General features: G+C 37.6%; 1 protein-coding gene across 1 annotated transcript; it reads right to left on the bottom strand.

Moving 5' to 3' along the window:
* Positions 1-1,757: 1,757 nt before the first annotated feature.
* On the bottom strand, positions 1,758-22,371 carry MSL3 (male-specific lethal 3 homolog (Drosophila)). Its single transcript, XM_009287842.2, has 11 exons — positions 22,237-22,371; positions 21,959-22,059; positions 20,891-20,982; positions 19,951-20,073; positions 19,314-19,474; positions 17,171-17,329; positions 16,433-16,695; positions 15,940-16,049; positions 15,628-15,727; positions 15,084-15,168; positions 1,758-3,992 (listed from the first exon to the last, which is right to left on the bottom strand). The coding sequence occupies exons 1-11, from the start codon at positions 22,239-22,241 to the stop codon at positions 3,893-3,895; spliced, it is 1,299 nt and encodes a 432-aa protein (XP_009286117.1). The 5' UTR covers positions 22,242-22,371; the 3' UTR covers positions 1,758-3,892.
* Between the last annotated feature and the right edge of the window lie 2,758 nt (positions 22,372-25,129).

The following is a 25,129-nucleotide window of genomic DNA, read 5'->3' as shown; positions in this document are numbered from 1 at the left end:
TATACATACATATTTTAACTCCAGTAACAATCTCCCCAGTGTATTTCCCAAATGTCTTGGCAACACTTTTTATGATGCAAACATGAAAAGCAGTAACAGCTTTTTATTTCCAATCAGCCGTTTATTTCCTCTTTGACTGCAGACATTCCTCTTGGCATAATCCAGAGCAAAGCCATCCCGCACTGCTGTTTGACAAGTTCCCACTAAATATTTCCGACTTAACTGCTGACCACACACACGCTGTTAGCCCACACCAAATGCCAAGTGAAACCCTAACATCTGCATAAGCTTGCTTTCAGAACGGGACAGGGAACATGCTTTAAATTAGTACTGGGTCACATCTGCCTCGGTCATCTCAGTGGAGGAAGACACTACATGAGAGCCTGAGCTTTGAAACAGGAGCTTGAAATGGAGCTTGAAAAACATAGCAACACAGTAGCAAAATGAAAGGCAATGCAGCAACTGCAGAGAGTGCACATGAAAGAACAGCTTTTTTTTTTTTTTTTGAAGCATGATAGGCACAAAGTAAAGCCTAAAATTAGGAATAAAACTGAAGAATATTAAAGTTATATTCTCTTAATATATTCTTCTGTGGTAATCTTTACAATCTATGTAAAGCACTTCACCTACAGTCCGTTTCATACTTCTCTGGCACAGTGGCAAGTTACTCGGGTACCTTCACGCTGACAAAGTCAGAGCAGGTACTGAAATTACTAGTATTTGTGCAGACCGAGCATCTCAGGTACTTACACGGCAGCACACTTCACGTGCCACATCAGCTGCATTACCTGCTTCTAATCCCAGGCAGCGATTGTTGTCCTCTGCCTTCTCCCAGGAATGGTCTTATTGAAAACCCTACACCACATCTCATGTTGGAGCGGCCTACTCTTGAAGGCAAGTGCAAGGACTTGCCTTCAGCGGAGAGATTTACCGGTTTAAGTACGCACTATAATTACACTGGTAAAGTTTCCTTAAATACACAAACAACCCCCCCTAATTTAGAACCAGAGCACACATGAGTTATGCAAACAGCTATGCCAGCGTAAACTATTACTGCCCATTAACCTGCTTTCTCAGCTCAGCTCCTGAAGTCTCTGAAGTCTGCTGGCAGACTCGCCCATGTGAACGCTCCCTAGCCTGCTTCAGTCAGCTTTTCACATTTCTTCAGCTAACCTCAGCCATTTTGACTGAATCGGGTTAGAAAACATTGGTATGAGTAGCTCTACAAACAGCAACCAACGAATGACAAACAGCTAAGTGCAGAAACCTCTTTCATCAGTTCAGATGGATGTGAATTCCATCAAAAATGTAATCAGTCAAGGACATTCAAAGAGTTACAGATTCACATCAGCAGTGTAACTGTACTATTAAGCTTCCCCTAGCCATGTGAGCCCTTGAACGTTCCATTCAAAGTAAATTTTGGAGGCCACGCTGGTAAGTCCTTATGTATTTTACGACTAGTAATAACTACCCTCTTACACAATCTGGTTCAAGTTTTTGCAAGTCTCTTGCACTGCTTCAGCTTAAAAAAAAAAATCAGGTATAAAAATAGGAAAGCAGTAGAAGAGGAGTGACAGTAAGGAAGGGGATGTCAAAGATGCACATTACTATAACTGAATATATGAACCTAAACGTTTTAAATTCAAAGAGGTAGTGTCCGGGGAAGTCATGTCAATTAAAAGTGTCAAGAAGCACAAAAGGGTGCTACTTTTGAGAAAAGTTTTTTTGGTTGTTATGAGAGCAAGTTTGTAATATTGTATCCAATAGCAGCTTCAAGAGAATTTTACATAAAAGCTTATTCGCATAAAGACTACACTAACTGGACCTTCAGAATCCCCCCCCATTGTCTTTTGAGAATCATCACAATGTATCGACAAAGCAATACCAACAGTGTTAAATAACCCCCGCAGGCAGAAATCGTCATTTTAACAGTTAAAACGCAGTCACAAAATAAGGTTTAAACTCTGTTCATAACTTGCCTTCTACTCACAGGTACCAACAGTGGAACAAAAACAGATTTGCCATATTACACACACACTAACATTTCTGCAACAGAAAGGATTAAGGATGGAGTTTCAGGCAGTATTCCAAGCTTAATCTCGTTAGATAGTCATTAGTATTTTGTTGAATTGTCTTTTTAGAAAAACAGGGTCTAAGCCTAGACTGAAACATGTTTGCAAAGTGGATTTTGAGGTACTTGGATTCTGCTAGAGATTCAAAACTTCTGTAATTTGAGAAGGACTAAAGCTTACAAATGTTTTTTTGGTACAACAGAAATGCATTAAAAAAGAGTAGTACTACTAAATGGTACTCATTAGAAATAACGATCACCAAATTTGCATGCATCCATGCCAAACATTCGTTTAACAGCCATGAAGTTTAACAGACTCTTTATAGAAGTTTTTCTAAAAGGCAGAACCTAAATTGCTAAAACCAAGGTAATCCTTATCTTTTCAGTTCAAAAGCTTTAACACACCAGTACCCTCTGAGAAGTGAGTGACAATGAACATCAACAGTAGATTTCAGATTTCGTTTGGCCTCTTAGACTAAGCTTGCCATTTCCATTTGAAAGATGATTCCTCCTAACTACTAGTTTCTGCAAATCTGGGAGGCGTGTGTTGAGTTTTGCATTACAGGTAAGCGTTCTAATGGAAGTTCTCTGAACTAGGAAGGATTACAGAGTGATTAATGCAGTAGTCCATGAGCCTTGAGTCCTATTTTCTCCCAGTGCCTTTAAAATCTGTGTCTATCTTGACATAGCCGAGGATTCTGAAGGCCAGAGTTCTAAGTCATGGACAAGGTTTTGATGACAATCACAACAAGAATTATTTTTCAATTAATTTCTACTGAATGTGTTGTCAGATTTCTAGGAACTCAGTTGTCACTGAATTCTTAGTTCCAGAGCTAAAACTGTCTAAAGAGACATCCTTCAAGTCTGTAGAAGAAAACCCAATGATACAGAAAGGGCTTCTCTGTGTTGTCAATGCTCCCACCTCTCACGATAAGCACACTTAATCTCTAAAATACTAATCAAGCACAAACAAGACATTTTAGACAGTCAAAATCACACATTTACACAGCAGCCACTGTGAACTTTATTAAGAAAAGAAGCGTTTGCCAGTTAAACTGCCACCACTTTATTGACTTCTCTGCTTACTTGTAGAAAATCTGTTCTTTCATAATGGCTCTGGAAATCATGTTTTGCCAGGCAAATGTTGAATCACTGGCAACGTATGCTCTCCTTGGAACTCTGGCAGCCTTACCATGAAAAGAGCTATATACACCTTTGCAAAATGCAAAGTAAGCAACACATCTTTCATTCAAGCAACAAATTCATTCTTGAGGCACATGTCATGCTAGCCAACCAGCAAAAACACCTTTACATTAAGTAATCTTTTCTATCATGACAGTTCCACAAAATGAAGTGCAATTTGTGAGGAAAAAAATCCATAAGATACCAGTTATGCATTCTTTTCATGTAACTGTGTAGTCAAGTCTTATTTCTCAGGCTGGAGAGGTTGAGCTAAAGTGAAACACAGCATGATGATCTATCTTCATGAAAATGTCCTGTTGCTAATGCATCTGCTTTTGCCTCCTCTCCTCTTTAATAGTCCTATGCAGTCCTATGCATTAGAAGTCTGAACAAGGCTTCTCCATTCATCTGGAGTCAGAGTTATATTCAATCCTCTAAGCAACTCACAACGCCGTCTATACACACCTCTGAAACGAAGTTCTCCATTCCTAAGTAATCCAACCATCACAGAAGATATTTCCCTATTTCTTCAACTCCAGAAGTTGTTTTAATCCCTTTTTCATCTTCATCTTGTAGCCACGTGGCAAAACAGCATTGTCATGGGCTACATATAGTAGGACTTAATCTTTATTAATAGCTTCAGTACATTGCCCGAGGATTTTTAGTACTGTAGTAGGCTTCACATGCAGCTACATAAGCAGATTCTGGGAAGAAATCATCATGGTATTCTGCTAAAAACCTGAGAAGAAAGCACACCAAAAAAAAGAACAGAATATGAAACATTTAAGAGAAAAAGCTATTTTCAAATTAATTTTTAAGCTCAGCAAAACTACAGCCTGGGAATTAAGAATTATCACACTTTAAAATTTGGCATACAAAAGGCTTGCCCTATTTTTACAAGTTTTACATAGTGAGAAACAGCCTTCCCCTATCATTCTCAAATCCAAATAGTATTAAAAAAATTTGCTCAAGCTCAATTAAAAAAAAAATCCAAAAGTTGAAGCTACACTCAGAAAAGAATGCAAAGAACTATCACAGCAGAAAAAAAGTGAAGGGATCTTTCTGCAACTTCTGCTAGTCACCTGCTCAGCATACTATCTTTATCTATGTCAAAACCAGGATTTTCAGTTATCGCTATGTGAGTATCTTATACAAATGGCCAGTAACCATTAAGTCAAAGTGTATCCTTTAAGGTAAGTAAAGCTATGTTGTCTTCTCTCATGTGTCTGTGCATTTAGGGTCTCCACCCCTCATGAGTATCTGATTTAAATATGGCTTTCAGACAAATGCACATCCTTTGCAAATCCAGTTCCCTAATTTCAGATTTCTGCAAGCTGGTCTTCAAATATTATTCAAACAGCCAAGCACCCAATATTTTATCATGTCTTCCTGCTCTGCTAACATACAACTCTTTCTTTGGTTTAGGACTGAAAATGAAAATAAACAGTGCTGCTACTAACACCAGTAACAAATAGCTAAAATGACTATACGCTCTCTGCTCTTTCCTTGGTATACAAAGATACCAGGTATACCAATGGGGGCAAAAGGGCAAGACTGTTCTTAAACCCTGAAGTACACGAACAAACTGTTCTTCAGAAAAAAACCACCAAACCTCACAGACCTTCAAAAATACCTGGATAGTAAAGATCAGCATCAATAAACATGGCAAAATGTTAGCTACAGGTTTTGAGTTAGAGTAGGAAGCAATGGAAACAACAAGAAACAATGGCATTTGCAGAATCTGCTTTCTCTCAAGAACCAATGGCTAGGGAAATGATTTCACTATTGGAAGCTAAAAATACCAGTTTTGCATAACCAATACTCTGGACATAGAAAGTCCAAATTAAAAAAAAAATGTACAGGTGAATGCAATTAAACCATAATGTTTCTCCAACCTCACTTACAGCTACACTGCCTGAACTAGGCATGTCCTTTGATCTTAAGAAAGCCAAAGCATCAAAGAATACTGACAAGAGTCTCTATATAAGGCAATCTAAATTTAATCAGGAATATTTTAATTGCTGAGAGCTCATACAGAAAGGTTACAGCACAAAAACGCAGATAAGTGAACAAAGGTTGAGTTTTCACAAACACACACACAATCCTTGTACGTAACATGGGCATCAAACAAGTGCTAAACTGGAGGAATAACTAACTGGTTACATCCCATTAATTCTAGGAAAAGCAGTGAGAAATACAAGCTTTTTTAGAAGAAATCAATCCTTCAGTGTGTCACCATTTATTTAGAAGGCACTTTGTCAACTTCCTCCGTACTTGTTTATTTCACAGGAATTCTGTAATTAACAGTATAGAGGGACCTAGGGTCATTTCTGATGTAAAATGTTTCAGGTTTAAGACATGCAATTGAACTGGCTGGACAACCAATACACTTCCAGAAGATCAAACGGCAGCTTGTTTTTGTTTTTAAACATTACCTAAGGAATTGAGCAGAAAAGGCTCCATTACATGACCCGTAACAGTGTCTAATCAAGCACATAATTTCTGGCAATATTCAGCTGGGCAGGTACTGCCAAAAGGGAGAAAGATCTCTCTTGTATTTAAAGCAAGGATCCAACTGGCTCTGCCACAGACTGACACCACATAAGCTATCATAATAAATGTGTAAGAGCTAAGTAAATTTAAAGTTCCACATCGTCTTCACCCACGCAATCCTAAGTGCATTAAATACTTTAGCATACTTTTTACTTATAAGTATTCTTTCTCTGCTGGTTTCTCATTGGGTCCAACAGCAGCTTCCAATTTCATTAAAGAGCACAAAGCAAAAAGGATTATAACACCACATAAGCTATCATAATAAATGTGTAAGAGCTAAGTAAATTTAAAGTTCCACATCGTCTTCACCCACGCAATCCTAAGTGCATTAAATACTTTAGCATACTTTTTACTTATAAGTATTCTTTCTCTGCTGGTTTCTCATTGGGTCCAACAGCAGCTTCCAATTTCATTAAAGAGCACAAAGCAAAAAGGATTATATAATTAAGGTTGAGATATAATTTAGAAAAAAACTCCTATGAAAACTATTTTGCTAAATCAAAAAATTGTTTTTAATATTACAGCATGTTACAGTTGCATTATACCAATTTCCTATTCAAAGAAATAAAGGCATTTAAATAAAATAAAAACAGCAGTGAAATATTTTCCCCCGAAAGAACAAAAGACATTCACAGTCAATGCAACGAACTACTAAGCAGTGAATCCAAATTAGTTAAACTTTGGCAAAAGAATGAACAGAAAAAAAGTTTTATTTTCTTGAACTAAAAAAAAATCAGAAAAATCTAGATTAAAACCACCAATATTTATTAATACACTGTTTGAACCACACTACTTAGTGATTTACTAGCCCTCATCATTAAAACCATTCACCACCTACTTTTCTAGGCTTACCAGGCCATAAATTGCTCTAATACTTTATAAAATGCTTTATAACACACGTATAACACAAAAAGAATTCACACAATCAGATCCTCCTAACCTTCACTGAAACATGTCACTCATTTGCACTACACACACACACACCCCCCTTACTTGAGGAAACCACTACAAAAGAGTACTGAAATTATAGCAACTTAGAAGCTAATAAAATACCTGAGTCATCAACTGCTATGACCTCTGACTGTAGTTAGTTACAAATCACCTTCTGGGATATGCGGGGTTGGTATGAAGTGAGTGTGATAAGGCCTAAAACTTAACAGACTTGAGTCTAACTTTTAACATGCTTAGATTGCACAAGATTAAGATGAGCCACAAATGGAATTTGATTAATAATTCTTCATTAACACATGTTAATGACTTCAAGAGATAAACAAACTACAAGGGCCAATCAGATTCTTAGTGTCATTGGATAACTTTCCGTAGAACACAGTACCAAGTGCTAGATCATACGAGGGAGTATGTTTTAAAAGAACATCAATAAAACGAAGGAACCTTCGGAGGACATTGGGTAGCTCACAGTTTCAAGAATTTTAAGGGCAAGTAATGGAAAACACGTTCATTTTCTCTTACAAATTTCCTGACTTTTGCTTAAGATCATCAGTCGTAAATGCCAGTTTGGTGCAAGCTAAAGTGACAGCTAGTAAAGATGAGAAATTTTAGCTGAGATGCTTGTGGCACAGCTACAACTCAAAAAAAAAAAAAAGCAGGCAGAATGCATGCAGTCAAATGTACATCTCTGTTCTTAATGTAACAGTTGTGAAAAGCAAAATACCCCAGAGCTAGCAAATACAAGTTACTTTCTGCAGAGAAGCAGGAGGAAACAGGCAAAAGAACACAAGGTCAGCCTCTGTCCCCATCCCTTGTGTATCTGTATACAAAGAGCAGTGGCCCTTCTGAAGCTGCTTTCTATTGAAACTACATCACAGTGCAGAAAGCTGGCACAGAAATATTAGGAGTCTCATAAGACTTAGCTACTGGATATTTCACTAATGCTTTGCTCTTGGAAAAGCAGAAATAGCACAAAGATCAATTACACTGGCACCTGCAAGTCATGAGCCAAGATTTAAAAACAGAGGGAGCTGTACGTAGCAAGCAGAGCCAATGTTCAGCTATAAATCAGAAAGCACATTGCTATTTAGCTATTCAGAAATTCATTACTTTTCACTTACAAATCTGATAAATTCAGTCACCTCCTGCATTATTGCCTTTTTCATTTTTATACTTTTTACCAAGTTCATATGCGTACACCTACACAGTGAAACTGCTTATGAGTAACCGAGTTTTGAGATGCACAGTCCACACAAACATCCTGATGTAAGACTGCACACTTTTTTCTCATCATGAGAATCCACAAAAAGAATACTTACGCTTTACACACGTGCTCAGAACATAGAGGTAACATGGCACAATGCAGCTATTTCCCTCTCTACCACAGGTTCCTAGAAGAGCAACACTTCAGAAAGGACTAGAGGGGATGGAGACAAGGGAAACAGACACATGGGCAACCTAGCTTGAAGAATTCCTATGTTCTGATCTTCAAGTGTGGCAGTCTGTAAGCAAGCTTACCTCAGCTGACTCCAAGCAATAGCCTCAGAAATATACTACCATCTGGCTGAGAGTTACGCAGGCAGATCTACCAAAAAGAGGCATAGAACTGTCGTTATCCACATTAAAAGGCCACTTGACATATATATGTCAGGAACATTTCTCAGAGTCACTGAATTAATATGAGCTTTAAAAGCATCATCTGGTAGCGAAAACGTCCTTGTCTTGGCAGCATCAACACAACCTATTGCCTGAACAGTCTCTGCATGAAGAACAACATTCTTCTAAACATCAGCTACCATCACATCAATAAACTCAGGGACATCCTGAAAAGTGTGAAAATTACAAAGGAAAACCTTAATAATTTTAAGAAGGACAACCTTAGCCATAAAGGTATAAGAATACAGACTTAAAAGGAAGAGTTTCCAGGAAGGTGACAAGTTACACACTTTCACTACAGAGTTCTAGAATGTAAGCAGATGCTTTGATGAGATCAGTGGCCTGGGCTAGATGCTGTTTGAAAGGCAACTGTAATGATCTATCTAAAGGAATTTGCTTAAAGAGCATGATGGGTCCTAACTCTGGGAGTCACCTCATCAAAAGAAATGTCATTTGCAGATTAAGAAGCTATCTCCTCTCCGAGACTACTACTCAAATGCAGGATTTGAAAGCTAAAAAGGCTTAGTTTCACACAAAAGCATACAACACCATCTGCCCCCCCCCACCTTCCCTCTCCAACTAACAGGCATGTCTCCATCTGGAAGGCTGTTCAGGGCAAAAGCTCGCCAACACAAAGTTCATCATAACCCCAATGCAGCCAACAGAACAAGTGAAGTGGAAAGCTTCAGATGTTTATTCTGATATCCAGTGTCTCAAGAACCATGCCAAAGGAACAAACAGGCTTGTTTTGTTGACTGGACTCATTACTCATCCACATAGAGAAACCAAGATCATCTTCCTTGGCCTTTAAAGGGCAAGTGCAGAGAACTCTGAAGATGCCAAGCTGCCAAAATAACATTTCCGGAAATCAGGCCGAGTGAGTGAAAATTAAAAGCGGTAACTTCTAGTAGAACTTTTGGGAAAACAGTCTTACAAGAGCTCAATGCAGGAGTCCTTGGCTGGTCTTGAGGATGAAGACCCACTTTTGGCAAAGCCAGCACAGATCCCAGAATCAATTCCTAGAGCTGCCTTCTAAAAAAGCTACCATAACACACTTAAAATATTTTGGGCCACCTCTCACTTTAGATGCATGACCCAAACCTCTGCTATTATGATTAGGAATATGCTCATTCAAATACCCCGGCACCTGATGATTTGGTAAGCAGAAGGAAGACAAGCAATCCACATGGTGCAGTTTCAGGAAGTATTTTTGGCAAAGCAATCAAGCCTTAGTCAAGAACAATAAGCACACACGAGTAGATTCTGCAGACCAACCAGACAACAAAAGCCTACTAAAAATAAGAACCTGTACAATACCAGGTACTCACTGACTAAAAAGCGTTCAACATAAAGGTGCTAAAAGTTTGAGAGGACCCAAAATGGCAGTTACTTTTCCACCCATTCAGCGAATACAGCAAACGCCAAATATAATGGTAGTAGCGCCCTAAAATAAGGCATACACATTCACTGTGCAAGCAGAATGCCTTCATTTCAAAGTGTTTCAAAACTTTTTTTAAAGTTCCTTTACCTGTTTGTGCCTCTAAACCCACACCTGTCCATTTACACTCAGAACCTTGATTTTCTCACATTTAGGCTCCAATTCCATAAGGTTTTCTAGTATGTCACAATTGCTATGCTGCACAGGTACTTTTTGTCAAGTAACCAGTTAATCCCAAAATTGAGAGGCAAATAGAAAAGCCCTAATCAATGTAAGAAACAGTAGTAGAATTGTATTCTTTGTGATCTTTCAAAAAGTGATTTTTAATCAGTTGCCATCTTGCAACTTAAAGTCACAGTCAGCAGGAACTCTGTCACAAGCAACTTCACCTAGAGATGTTTTCTATTCCATTCACCATGTGCAATGTTTCATTTTTTCATTCTCAGAAAGCCACTAATAACCTCATTAACTGCACATTAGCACAGACTAGTGGTCATAATTCACCACTGCAATTACATATAATAAAATTATTACACTCAGAAAATGCTGTGCTATCAAACCCAGTGATCTATTTCTTAAGGTTACTTCAAACAACTTGTCATCTTTCTGTATACACATTTTGTTATCACAACCCTCTAATTGTTACCACAACCCTCTAATTTGGTCAAATTCTGATTTGGCTTCCTTCTCATAAAATACTCAACAGTATTAAAATACCGGTTTTCTGTATTAAAATATGGTTTTCTACCCATGGAACAGAGTGGCACAATCGATACAAGCAGGTTGTAAAACATCAGAAAAAAAATGAGATCTAAAATGAAACAGACAACTTATAGGATATACTGAGTTTGCAATACCAGTAGGTTTTTAACAAAACCAAAGTCTTTGACCATTAAGAATGTAGTTTTCCATCATGTCCCAATTTTGGCTGGGATAGAGCTAATTTTCTTCCTAGTAATAATGTTGATAACACACCGATGTTTTAGTTGTTGCTAAGTAGTGCTTACACTAGTCAAGGACTTTTCAGCTTCCCATGCTCTACTGACTGAGAAGGCTGGAGGTGCACAAGAAGCTGGGAGGGGGCACAGCCAGGACAGCTGACCCAAACTGGCCAAAGGGACATTCCATACCATGTGACGTCATGCTCAGTATATAAACTGGGGGAAAGCTGGCCAGGGGGGTGCTGCTCAGGGACTGGCTGGGCATCGGTTGGCGGGGGTGAGCAATTGCATTGTGCATCACTTCCTTCGTATATTCTATTATTATTACTACTATTTTAATAATTGAAATAAACTGTCTTTATCTCAACCCATGAGTTTTCTCACTTTTATTCTTCCAATTCTCTCCTCCATCCCACTGGGGCGGGGGGAGTGAGTGAGCGGCTGTGTGATCCTCAGCTGCTGGCTGGGGTTAAACCACAACACAATCTGAAATACTACATATTGGCCTCATCTGGAAAAGTGTATTAGAATTTTTAGAAGCATTATTTTAGAAATATTTCATCACTTATTCTTCTGTATTTCATGAAAATCAAAATACCTATGGCCTTCTGAAGTGCTGTACCATTTTGTTTTGCTTTTTTTCCCAAAATGCAAACGACATTGACTGAAATTACCTCAGTGAAGATGGGTCTTGCTATTCTAAAAACAGACATGTTCTATTTTCCTAACTTTTAAGTATCTCCTATTGGTCAACAGTCCTGAGAAGTTACCACTCTGATCCCAAAACAGTTTTACAAGTCAAGGCTGTGTTCAAATCAATGGAAACAGCAAAACAAAAACTGGCACCTTCTTGCCTATCATTTCTCATCACTTCAGCAGCATCTGGAGGCATGCTAGGCACCTCACAATACAGAGAAGTCGTATAATACAGCACATACAGCATTTTATTAAAAATACAGCTCAAATAATGGAATTGGTTAAAAGGCAATACTTGCTCTATCTCAAAAACTACAAACAGGCAGGAAGATTTAATCAGGGGTCCTTTGCTAGTAAGATTACCAGTCAGTAGGCACCAGTTACTGTGTTAGCTTCCACTGCTTGCTCCTGAAGACTAAACTCAAACTGTAAGTGAAATTCAGTGAAACCAACTGGCAAGTTTGTCACTAAAGTCTGTTTCAGACTGTTATTCTTCTGCAAGTATTATGAATTATTTCAGACCTAAGTAGTTTGAAGTGAAGACTAAGAGTTTTGTACTTAACTTGAGAAACTAATTTTCTTTACTTCTGCAAATTCTGTAATTGAGAAATCAACTTTCATGTTCTCCATGAAGAAATTTTCATTATGCATGCTTGTAGAAAGCTGCACTAAGCACAAAGGGTACAGCTTCTACTTAATATGAACCTCAAAGATGTATTTCATACAGCTCTTAAAAATATATGTTGTCTGGGAAACCAAGATCAATCTTGTCTAGCAGCAATCTGAGGGCATGACTGGAAAATATTACCCATGTAGCATATCTCAAAGTGCATTCAATGCATCTATCAAGTACTGAGTAAGCTCAATAAAACAAGCTTCCAGACAAAGTGTTATATTAAATAAGTCTCAGTTTCTCAGCCCACGTGAAATTAATAGTACAAATGTTAAATGAAACTGTAAATTTTAGCCATAAAATCGTAATTCAAAATTAAATAACTATGCCAGAACTAAATCAGTTGTGTACTACATCAAAGTTTTATTTAAAAACACATAAACTACTTATGCTTGGACTACTCGACCTAGAACTCAAAGAAGATTCAGAAATAGTTTTATTGATGCGGACAGCTTCAATCCCTTGCCTACTATTAGAAAAATAAAGAAAAGGAGAGTATTCAGCTTGTCACTCAAGAGCAATTCACTAAAAGAAATTAGGCAATCTTAAGTAAACTGGCTGCTATCATCTAATGCATACAGACTATGTAGGACAGTTCTTACCTTTCAAAAGGTAAGCCAGAACAGAACTGATAGAAAATATTTTTAATAAACATCCATTAATCCTTTCATTCCCAAAAAGTAAAAGACAGAACATGAAAATTGAAGAACTAGTACAAGATGTCACCTCAGCCTCAAGTTCTCTTGTGATGAGAAACAGATAATGCAGAAGTATTTCTGTGATAAAAATCAAGTCTGAACAAGTTGCTAGAAAATGTAATTGTTTGACCACTTTCAATGACATATGGGACAAAGAAAGAAATACCCAAATGAAAGACATCCTAAAGCCCCATGAATAGACGTTAAAAAAAAAACCAACTAATAATTTGCATTGGTTTCTATGTTACCTATTTGAATAGTAGCATATCCAGTAAGGAAACTAGTTTAAGAAGAATATTTATGACAAAGCTACCTAAGATCAAATGCTTCCTACAGCAGTAACTAACTTGGAAGATTTTTCAGGAAGGCTCTCAATTTGACCAGTTCTGACAAAACCACAGAAACCATTATTTCAGCATAGAAAAGAAACCTTGAGAACAGCATCAGCAAAACATACATGTAACTGGCTTAGGAAGCACTTGAAAAAACCACACAGCCCTGGAATATTTTGTTGTACCAGATATGAGATATCCACACTATGCTTGCCTTGGGGGGCTCATTTTGGTTTAGCTGTAGTCTGGTCTTGAGGACTGAATGCCCCCTAGTACTGGAGCACACTTCTGGTTAAGTGTTTTCCAAAAGGAATCCAGCTTGTGTACTCAGAGCACTCTGCAACGCAACACAAAGCATGGTAAGCAGGAACTACCGAGAGATTTGCTTCAAAAGCACAGTTCTATCTGACCTAAAAATGCTGATGTGGAAACATCTTCTGATTTTTTTTTTTTTTTAATTATTTCTATTTATAGATGACTACACATTTCAACAAGATGGTCAGATGGAAAAAAAATAAGACACATACGGGTACAACCACTAGAACTTTCAGTTTAATCACCTCCCTACTTGGATGGGGGCTGAGGGACACGTTTCCTCCTTCCTTCTATTCCACCCCACCACAGCTCATCTATAGAATGGGTATGAAGAAACTGCATTTGAGATGCTAAAGAGTAGAGACCTGCTCTGACCAACACAGAAGAATCTGAACAGGCAGAAGTCTGACAAAAACTGATTTGACCCACAGTGAGTTAAGCACCCTATTCACTCCAAGCAAAAATAGGTTTCCAATGATAAGCACTAATGCCATCCTGCTTAACTTAAAGATATTTTGAATACTAACAAGGATCTGACAAAACAGAGATGTAAAAAGGAATCAGTAAAAAAACTTAAAAATTAAATACTTCAAGAGAAGAGTTTTGTATTGTAGAAACTTCAACATTTGAGACATCTTTTATTTTCAATAAACAATTAAAGTAAAAGCATTTTAAAGTTTTCATCTCCCTGATCTCTAACAGGACTTTTGATATGCTAATGCCACATTATGTTACTTTTCAGCATGTGGCTACTTAAAGAGTTTTTGACCAAAATTAAGTTAGGACTTCCACATTTGTTCCAGATGTTTACCATTTACAACACTCTCTCTTCTAAGTTTTCCTTGGCAAATTTATTTTCCACTGTATCAATGCTGCAAAATACAGTGCCACACTAGATATCTAACTACCACTACAGTGTCATGCAGAGATATTAACTAGAGTACCTGACAAACAAAGCTGATCATGGTGCAGGTATGACCATACTGACTCCAGCCATGGAGCTAGCGTGGTCAGAAAGAGTTTGGGTACCCCTACAAGCTGCTACATTGCATAACAGAGAAACCTTTCTGTTTAAAGCTCTATTAGGACAGTCTTTTCTTTAAAAAACTACCATAATTAAAAACCATGTCCTAAACCACAAGTTTCTCCCCCTGCTAATATCGATCCATGTCCTAAACCACAAGTTTCTCCCCCTAATATCGACGCAACATCAACACTCTCAGATTATGCTCTTAAAAATAACAATGCAGAGTTTGTATTTCTTCATAAAACATGCTTCTTAACCAAGTCAGACTTGTCATTCTACACATACTAGCAAACTTCTACACTTCAGTTCTCTATCACTGTGTTTATGAAAAATTTAAGTAGGGAGTTCAGGTTCCCTTCAATTTGAATTACAGAATCAAAAATCCTATACTAATCTTTATTCAAATTGCTATTATTAAAATCTTATATTAATTTCATCACACTCTTGTAGTTAGAGAAAATGAACATCCTATTTTAAAAACGCTTCGTCATTCCAGGACACTTAGATCTATGTAACAATGCAAACGCTGCTGTGGTACATTGTGTCACATTACCTCAGAAACATTTCGAAGTGTTTTACTAAAGCCTTTAGGTTTTTGTCAGGAAAGCACATCTTCCCCAGTATTTCTGGTAGCTTTACTGTAAATAAAAGAAATAACGTTTACACCCATTCTTGCAAAAGCAACTTCTGATTACTTTTATCTACTATACAGAAAATAATAATATAAAAATTTCTTCTCCCTGCAGCCTCCACTTTTCTTTGGAAGTTACTCAGTGATCTTTCGAAGCCTTACTAAAAAGAAACATGCTGAGAAAGTGAATGCTGCTTGGTTTAGTGATGTTTGATAGTGTATTGGAAGTAACACTTGTTTACTTTTATTAAATGAAGACTTACAGAGCCAGTAAAAGATAACCGAATTTATGAACAGCCTAAGAGTTTTCAATAGATTGAAATGTACATTTCTCCAAGAATAAAACTAAATGTGATAAAGCAAACAGAAAATCACACAAATACGGTCACTGAAAAAAAGAAAAAAAAAAGAAAAAGAAAACAAATAAAGCAATTTTGATTGAGCACAGAGTTTTGCATCAGTTTACCAAACATCCGTAGCAAATGTTGAGATCCATAGATATATGAGGGAGGTGGTGGTTGATCACTTGGTGGGTAATTCTCTGGCATCAATTTCCAGGACAAAACCTAAACATAAAACATGAAAATGTTGGTTATACATAAAACATGAAAATGTTGGTAATGCCATCTTTATAGCACCATAAATAATTTAGTCTGTACAGAACTTCAAAATCAAAGATGAAGTAATACAAAAAAACCCTTTTCTTACATAGCCCTACTCTGAGATCCACGAAACCTTTAATCATTGAATCTAGGATAGTAGCACAAAAATCTGTTACCTCGTTCAATTCATTGTTTCTTCTACCTTCAAAACCAGTAAAAACCGCACTCCCCTCTTTGCTAGGAGTCAAAGTTATAGGTGAAGATGATCCACTATGGACCGGGGTTTCTTCAAAAGAGAAGGAAAAACAAAACAGAAGACGTCAGAAGTAAAGTTTTATTATCTGTGTTATGGAACTATAAGCCATTAAACATAACTAAGGCCTACTGCTAAAATGTTTAAAGTCTTGAACACTGGAATTCAATAAATGCTCTCCTAAAGTAGGCTCACAGAAAAGCAGCTCCTTGAATTCTGTTGAGAAATACAATACCAAAGTACTGAGAATATTGCTTTGTATTTCTCCCATTGGTATAAGGCCTCAGAGATAAATAATTGATACAAAAAGTAATGAATTCCCACTTCAATCATTTAGTTCACAGTCCACACGACATTACAAAAGGAACAGGACTTAAAATCTTGTTTAGAGCAACAATTTAAAGAGCAAAACCTACTTTTTTCCAGGTGCAAGAAGAGCTTTGGCATAGAAGCTGGGGTCTCGAGATGCCGTCGTTTAGGTTGCGGGGAAGCACTGCTTTCTGACAACCTGTCGCAGTTAGAGCTATGGCGTGTAGAACGTCTCAGCGACTGCAGAATTTCAGGTTCAGCTTTTCGTCTTTTTGGCGTGGCTGGCTCCCCTGTTGTAGGCTGGCTGTCGGTTGACTGAGGCGTTGGCGGATTCAACAGAGGAGGACTTGGGGAAAGCTCCTCCTGATTTCTAGGCAATGAAGGCAGCTTTACACAAGTGAAGATATCAGGGCTCTTCCCCCAAAAGAGATTCTTCCAGTTTCACAGATCTTGTTAAATACTTACTCAGATTAGACAGTCTCCTCCCAATAACTATCAAAGTGATGAGGCTTTCTTTTAAATACTATTTTCCAGAAGTATATTTATTTTAAAATTTAAAAGTTACTGAACACAAATTTACATTTCAATGTAAATTTTTTTTCCCCACAAAGTTGCAGCATAACTCTATGCCAGTCAGTACAAACCCCTTTTGAAGTTAACCAGATAGACATTCAGAACCTGAATTCTGAATTCAGGCAAGCAATTCACAGAGAAGTTCAACATTTTATCAAAACAATTTTTAAGTCAAAGTCTGTGAGAAATCATCCTATTCTGAAGACTTAACCACATTCTATTGCATTTTCCTCAGGAGATACGCAGTATTAGACTCGGTATACCCAACCTACCTGTTAGTGTTTGTTGAGTTTTCTTTGATGGGAAGAAAGAATTTTGATGAAGTCACCTTCTTAAATTGAGCTTGTTCATAAGGATAGAGCAAAATTAATGGAAGTGTGAAGTCAAAGGTTATTCTCAGCCCATCCACCATCTCTTTACATAGCTCAACACTAGAGAAAAAAAAGGATTACAAATTTCAAAGCTGCATGTCAAAATTTTTCAGTGTAGTTGTAGGAAATTCCCTTTTAATACAGATCATTAACGTCTTAACTACGGTATGCTGACTTCATCACTAAGTCACGATGAGTGATTAAAAGCGTACTTAGACAGTGATTGCTGTTGTTACCTTCAGATAAATACAAATTTTAAGTCTGCTTAATAAGGTCAAACAAAATCATACAATTGTTCTGTTGTATTACTATTTACTGGACTAATAAAATCTACTTTACAGTAAATAAAGTTGTTAGAAAAGCAAAATAATGCTTACATGAAAAACTAAGTTCACTAGGCTCAAAAAAGAGGCACCTGCCAGAAAAAAGTAAGTACGCTATAGATTGAATCTCTGTCTAAAAGGCATATGCAGAATATGATCTATAGCCACTAAGATGCAGTTAAGGCTGTGCTTAAAAGATATCCAGTGAACCAACAAAACCAGATACATTTGCATTGGAGATCAGTTTCCAATGGCCTGCTCCTGGTAACCAAAGCACTATGTTTAGAGGCTACTAGGAATTTCAGTTTTGGGCTTGTGTAAAAGACTCGCAGTGCTAGGTGGTGAGCAGATGTGCCGTTACAAGCAGAACCAAGAACACTGAGTCCAGCCCACCTCCAACACCTCTCACCTCTATGAAGGTATTCATCTCTCGCGTCTCAAGTGCACATATGTGTATGGTAACAGTAACTTGATTCTGCCACAATGACCCATGTTAGAAATTCCATACCTCGTATTACCATTCCATACCACCTGCTAAAACTTACTGCTTTTTTTTTGAAAAACAAACCCCACTATATATAAATTGGGTCAGAATTTCTGCACATGATGGTCTCCTATCACATCTGAGAAGGTCAAATACCTTCTGTGTTAGAGCAGTAAGGGCAATACAATAAAGTTGTCAGCTGAATCTCTCCTACTTAATGGATCACTGAAATTATACACATTTTCCTCATTAAAGCACCTTCTTTATTGAGGAAGTCACTTAAACATACACCTTTAAAATCATAATGTGCGTACAACCTTCTGTTCATATTTCCGATGTCTCATCTAACTTCTTGTTTGGGAGATTATATTACAAAGAAGGAAAGTATCATTAATCTGTCAAATAATGAATGACATCAATATAAACCAAGACACTCACATAGACCAAAATATTGCAAGGAATAGCATAATTATGCACCATTGAAATAGAACGTGGTAACGGAAGTCAAGATTTCTCTTTGATAAAATACGAGACTTCACCCCAGTGTAGACTTAGATAAGGATGCAGTCTCATCTAATATTGAGAATCTTTAACATAAGAGAAAAAACAAACAAAACCAAACCACACTGCAAACACACAAGATTAACACACTGCATTTGTAGCATGGTAGAAGAATATACAGCTCAGCTGAGAAAACAGCGACTAAGACGCAATCAATTTTAATAAACAGAATTGGTGTTACTACACACATCGTTTCCATACTTATTGACTCTAGGATTTAAGATGGTATGTCAATTTAAAAAAAAAAAAAAAAATCACCTGCACTTGGAGTTCTAAGTGTTTGTATAAAAATTTTAATCCTTTATAAAATCTGAACCTGTTCAGTTTTATTTCAGCAGGGAATTCTCACATCAGATACTCTCGCAGTGCTCAAAAAATTCTTCACATAGACAACAGCAACACATTCTTCCAAAACAGGTCACAATATTCACAAGAATTTACATGATAAAAGGAGATATTGAAGCTTTTGCATAATGACTTTTCAGATATAGGGACTCCCTCGCTGATAAACAAATTGTCAGTGTTACTGTACTATAGGTATCTGTCAAATATTTTAAGCCCCATAAATAGACATACATCACAGTATAAGCTCACAGAAGTGAACAGCCTTGAAACAGAACACAGAATGCAAGGTCATTCTTCTTGTGACAATAGCGCTGGACTAAAGATTACTTACTTCTTCTCTGGTGGCACATAATGAAGATTCATATTAGCATGTGGAGTCATCTGATGGTGCCGAGATCTTTCATTGGCTGAAAAAGCAGCATTAATAGCAAAATGTTTCACATATGACTCCAGGATAGTTATTATATTTGTCTGACAAGGAAGCTTCACTAGCTGAAAAAGAAACAACAAATTAATGTCTTACAAAAACAATTAGTAAGTATACCAAGCTAAAACAGAAGCTTGCAATGTACCGACTAGTTTAATAAGTCTCTATTGCATGAAGTTGTTTCAGGAGTGATTAATTTGAACCCTTAAACTGCATTTTTGATCAATCCTTTATAAACATCTGCAGAAACAAAAACACGGTCAGGTTAACAAGCCTACTACATTTCCAGCTTTAAAAAAAACCAATCTGCACTCTAAAACACAATTGGGTGCTGAAATGTTACATTCTGAAATACAATGACAATTCACTGTTTTAGCTATAGAGAAGTCTGCTCCTTACACTCCTTTTATTCTTCCTTATACTGTCTAAGCTCACCTTTGCAATAAAGTTCAAAAAAACAGGAGTTGTTATACACAGGAACTACTTTTGATGCCCTCCCCACCCTGCCGTGCACACTCATTTCATAGCTTTTATTTCATACCCGTTTTCTTCTATTAATATAGTAACAGTCTTCCTCAAGCTTCTTTTTCAAGACTTCAGGAATTTCTATGCTTATTGCTCTTTCTTCCATGTCCCTTTTTGTGTGAGTGTCTTGTTCTTCTTTCTACAACAGACCAGTGCAAGAAACAATATATTGGATCTGCTTATGAATACTAGTGAAAAAGAACTTCAGTAGTCAGGATACAATATAACAATCAAGTTCTCATGCAAAAAATAAAATATATAAAGTATAGTAATTATTTAAGTAGATAGCAGTCTTACTGTAAGCAATTTAACAATACTGCTTTCAAGTCATCTGCAAATTCATTTTTTAAAACTTTTTATTTTTAAATCTAGTATTTGCTTAAGTATTTAACACAAAAGAATGAACAGAAATTTGTTAGGTTCTCCTACTTCAGATCACCCACACTGTAGTAGTTAGATGCCACAGACCTTCAAAACAACCGCTTATGCTGTACTTTCTTTTCGATAATGTAGAGAAAATAAATGTTTTTTCTTGAAGTCAGTCTTCTACATTTTAATTTAAGACCAGAGTAGACATGACCATTTCACAGCAAAATACAAAAGCCAGAAAGATCCTGCCGCTATTAGGATTTGTCCAAGCTGCATAAACTAGTAAGTTTACAGCACCCACAAATCTGGATAATCTAGTTTGCTATGTTTTCTCCACATAAGCCTTACGTGTAGAAAGAGAGGAAAAGAAACAATGTGTATTTTTAGATTAGTATCAAAGAATTCTACAAGGATATGACATCTATAATTTTCAAAAACTCAACCACAGTAAGCATCAAGAGTAAGAAAATTATGCTTTTAATTCCAGCTAAATAACCAGATGTGGCCTATATTTCATCTACTTCAAATTTTCCAGTTTCAAATACAGATGTTTAAATTCTATTAAGTTAAGGAGCTCATGAATATACCATTTCCCTCCTCTCTTCTATGTCACTTTCTTCACTTTTTATTTCTTCATCTGTTCCTTCATCACTGTCATCAGAAGAAGAACTACTTATAGCTGTGTAAAAGAGATTTCACATATTTATCTCACATTATTACATTGCAGAGGTTAAGACCAAACAATTTCAGGCCTCAATGCAAAAAAAAAACAAAACCCAAAAAACCCCAACTAGCTTGTTATATTTAATGAGGATGAATAATTCCAAGAAACCCCAACTAGCTTGTTATATTTAATGATGAATAATTCCAATTGAATTAAACATACAAGTATTATTTACAGCACACTATAAACTTTTTAAATATGTAAGACAAGAAGTTTACAAGAAGTATTCTTGCATCCTCTGTAATTGAAAAACACTCACTTTTAAAAGCTCCCTACATTTCTGAACGCTCACAGATCTTTTCAGTTTTTATTGGACTTTAGTTCTGAACAGGGGATTAACGTATTAACCATTCAATGAGAAGATCTGGATCTGCGCAGTGACAGTTGCCAGAACGTCAGTTAAGTGCCAGCCAGCGTTCCTGCTGGTTTTCAAGCTACAAAGAAAAATGCTATGCAATGAAAGAGCTGGCTTGAGAGTGAAATCAGCCAGTCAGCTGACAAGAAACAGACCTTTGTGCCAGGCAGACTGGGGGAAAAGAAAATCTTATTGTCCTCTAAAATATGTAGAGACACTAGCAGAGAAAGTGTCTTGTTTCCCAACACCAAACAAAGAAAACTGAGGGTTTCTTGCACCTAGTAATACTACGCTAAACAAAGCAGCATTAAGCTCTGAAATCACTGATTAGAATAGTTGACTGGAAGTGACACATGGAAAAGCCTCTGGAACACAAGAAGGAAGGAGGTATCTTAACTTAATAGATGCTTAGCATGAAACATAGTGCTCACTCTTCATATGACTGCCTGCATATATTTCAAATAGGACTGTGATACTCTCGTGTCATCCTAATAGCAAGTTACAGCAAGCACTGTACCCCTAGCTCAGAAAGTTAAAGGCATCATGCCAGTTATCGAAAAATGAAAACAAGCTCACAGTTTTCGCTACTCTCATCATTTTCTTCAGCAGGAAGGCTTTTTAATACAGAGTCAACACCAGGCAACCTGCAACGTCTCTTCTTTCTTCCCTTTCTTCTCCTACAGAACATAAAATGGTTCACTGAAATTTGGCAAATATTATTTAATTTATCCTAGCTAATTACATTACATGCAAATGCACAGGGAACATATGGTCGAGTTATTTTCATTAATTAATGTTGAAATAATTTGGACAATGCTTATTTGAGAGTGGATACCTTAACGTCCGTACATTACCTCATATTCGTGTTCTCAAGCAGATCCTCAAGCCATGGCCAACCAATATTAGATTATTGCCTTTGGCTGAAAAATACTTCAGGTTCTCCTAAGTTATTTTTCAAGTACATTTCTTTGGGAAGATGTAGATCCAATACACAGGCATTTCGCAGCAATAGTTAAGAATAACATAGTTATTAAGTGTTAGTCATTTAGAGTGTTGTTTAATAACAATATGTAGATATCTACCTTAGTATGAGAAGAGTAGCTCTCTAGAATGCACTGACTGTATTGAGTAGATATCTACCATCTACAATGTGAGCTTAGAGGCCAAGCTCACTTGTAGACACCTGGATGTATGTTTGAATCTGAAAATGAATCTCTCATTCATTTTGAGACCAAAAGGATGTCTTACATGCGAGCCACAGCCTTCCGTGCCAATTTACGCTGTAATCTGCGGTTTTCGTCTGTATCACGAAGAACATGATCTTCAGCTGCCCATCTATCCCAGCTAAGGATAGGTCAAAAGAAAATTATTAATGGCTATGAATATATGCCACTCATGATTACTAATGAATTAATATACATTAAATCTAAAAAGCACTCTTTTCACGTCATTCAGAAGCAACATCTGTATCACAAGGTTTGCATCCTTTTGTATTCACATGGCTTCAACTCTTGTGTTGCTATCTAAAATCTCTCACACCTTGACTTAACATGCGATAGTGTCTGTAGCACCAACACATGCTATATAGATCATAGTCAGAGACCGCACTCATGTACTGGCCTTGATAACCAAACAATCCAGGTCTAGATTTAACAAAGTATAAACTCCTTTTATTAACGGAAACCTAGGATATGGGTTTATGCCACAGGATACTTGTGGCATATACCACAAGTATATGCCAAAGACAGATATCCCATAAAGTTTAAACTCATGGCTCTCAAACTGATCCACTAAAATTTATGGATACAGAGCAATGCGTCAACATGAGCAAGTATATTAAAGGCATTCACAAAACCAAAAATACTCATGCAAACATCAAAGTCCTTTGATATTCTGTGCTGTTCTTTGCAGAATGAAATGGAAGAAATGGAAGAACTGAAACCGTGCATACAGGTTCTTACCTTCTGTTCCAACCGTTAAAATGGATCAGATATTCTGGAATCTTTCTGCCTTTCTCATCTTTTCCAACAACAATATCAACAATCTGAAACAAATATTGAATAGCATGTATTAAAAAGCTTGAGAGAAAGTGAGCTTTCCAGTATTTAGCACAAAGTATTTATGCACAAAGAAAAAAAAGAAATGTTTATTTATGGAAATGAAGTATACCTATAATTTTGCCAGTGAATATTGGTATGAGCAGAAGATATGGTTTATACTAAATGGTCAGAAAAACTAGCTTTTTGTTGAGCGCTTTTAAAGTTGGGGACTGCTACCCATCTTTGTCCTGTCCTCAAATGTCCCACACGTTCAAGACAGACAAAGGGAGATGCAAACCAATGCAGTATCACAACACGGATATGCAAATATACATCTGGGCTACTAACGTTTTCTGCTGTGTGCTGTCTCCTCATGCCCTCAAAGCAGGAGACAACAGAGTTCTATATATATAAACATCAGAAACGCTGCTCTCTGGAGCAACACTGAAGCCGCAAAACATTAAAAGGCTTTGTGAATATCTGAGCCTTTGTTTTCTTCCTCTCCTTCACACATGTAAAATGGGCCAGTCTGAAAGGGCCTGCACCTCAAAAGACATTTCAGTTGGATCATTAAGAGCAGCATCAGGACTAGTAATAACAAAGGAATCATTCTGCCTGCACTTGAATGGCTCTTGATAGATAAATACATCTCCAGACGCACCCAGTAGAGCTAGGCTACAATAGTGTTTTAACTTGGGAGTCCAGAATTTAAGAACTATTGATGGAGTCAAGGACAGTTATGCTGGAGTTTGGGGTATTTGAAAGTAAAGAAGAAAAGGCACTATTATTTTTTGCACTGTTACCTCTAGGGTTGGCAATTAAAGCTGTTGGGGTGGTCAGAACATAGGAATACGTGTACAAACAAAAGAGCAGCCCAAAATATTACAGAAAGGTGGAGTTCCTCATCAAAGATGTTTGAAAAACACTGATCTACACAACTAGCAAACTTGCAGCAAAAAGTATGAATTTGATCAGGAATCCAGTTGCAATACGTCCCTTTTCAACCCTCTCTGTAACAAAACAAAAAACCAGAACTCTACTTGCAGGTCAGGTACAGATGACTTAGGATAGAAAAATTATTTCGTGTCCCACTGATACCCCAAACCAATAAATTTACATAAAGCTCTACAATTACTATCACTATTCTTAAGGCCAGGCCCAAGTGAGTCAGCCACCTTACTGCACCACTCACTGCTTGCTACCATATTTCCGTATACTCTCCTGTACCATCGGTGCCATTCAAACCCTTCCAAAAGGGAGAAGGCAGTAAGGGTAGGAGAGCAGGGAATAAATCAAGCTACTCTACGAAAGCGCAGGGAGGAAAATAAGATTTCAGAATTACTTTGCAGGTGTTCAACCGAGAACGGAAGGCGGGAACCGAGTCCGACACTTCCAGAGCCCCTCGGCGGCACCGCTCTCTACCTGACGCGAGAGCACCCCGGGGGGCGGGCCCCCCCCCGCCTCTTTGTCACCCAGGCAGCGGGACGCCTCCGCCCCGCGGGGGGGGAAGGCCCAGAGGCTCCTAGAGAGCTGCTACGCCCACCCCCTATCCCCGGGCGGAGGGGCCGGTGCGTGTGGGGGAAGAGAGCCAAGCCCCGCCGGCGGGCCGGGATGAGACGCCCGGAGGGCGACGACGGCGGCACAAGGACGAGAGGAGGAGAGGCCCGGCGGGGATGGGCACCGCCTCGCTTTGTCTCCCAGCCCCGTG

The sequence above is a fragment of the Aptenodytes forsteri genome, unplaced genomic scaffold (genome assembly GCF_000699145.1).
Source record: "Aptenodytes forsteri isolate BGI_AS27 unplaced genomic scaffold, ASM69914v1 Scaffold200, whole genome shotgun sequence".
Taxonomy (NCBI): Eukaryota; Metazoa; Chordata; class Aves; order Sphenisciformes; family Spheniscidae; genus Aptenodytes; species Aptenodytes forsteri.
This window is presented reverse-complemented; position numbering and strand designations above follow the sequence as displayed.

Bases quoted from the DNA above. Each gene is read 5' to 3' on its own strand.
- MSL3 (XM_009287842.2), bottom strand. The intron at 16,050-16,432 runs GTAGGTTTTGCT...TCTCTTTTGAAG, and splicing joins CTTCTTGCACCTGGAAAAAA to AAACCCCGGTCCATAGTGGA. The intron at 15,728-15,939 runs GTAACAGATTTT...TTTTATGTTTAG, and splicing joins GAAACAATGAATTGAACGAG to GTTTTGTCCTGGAAATTGAT.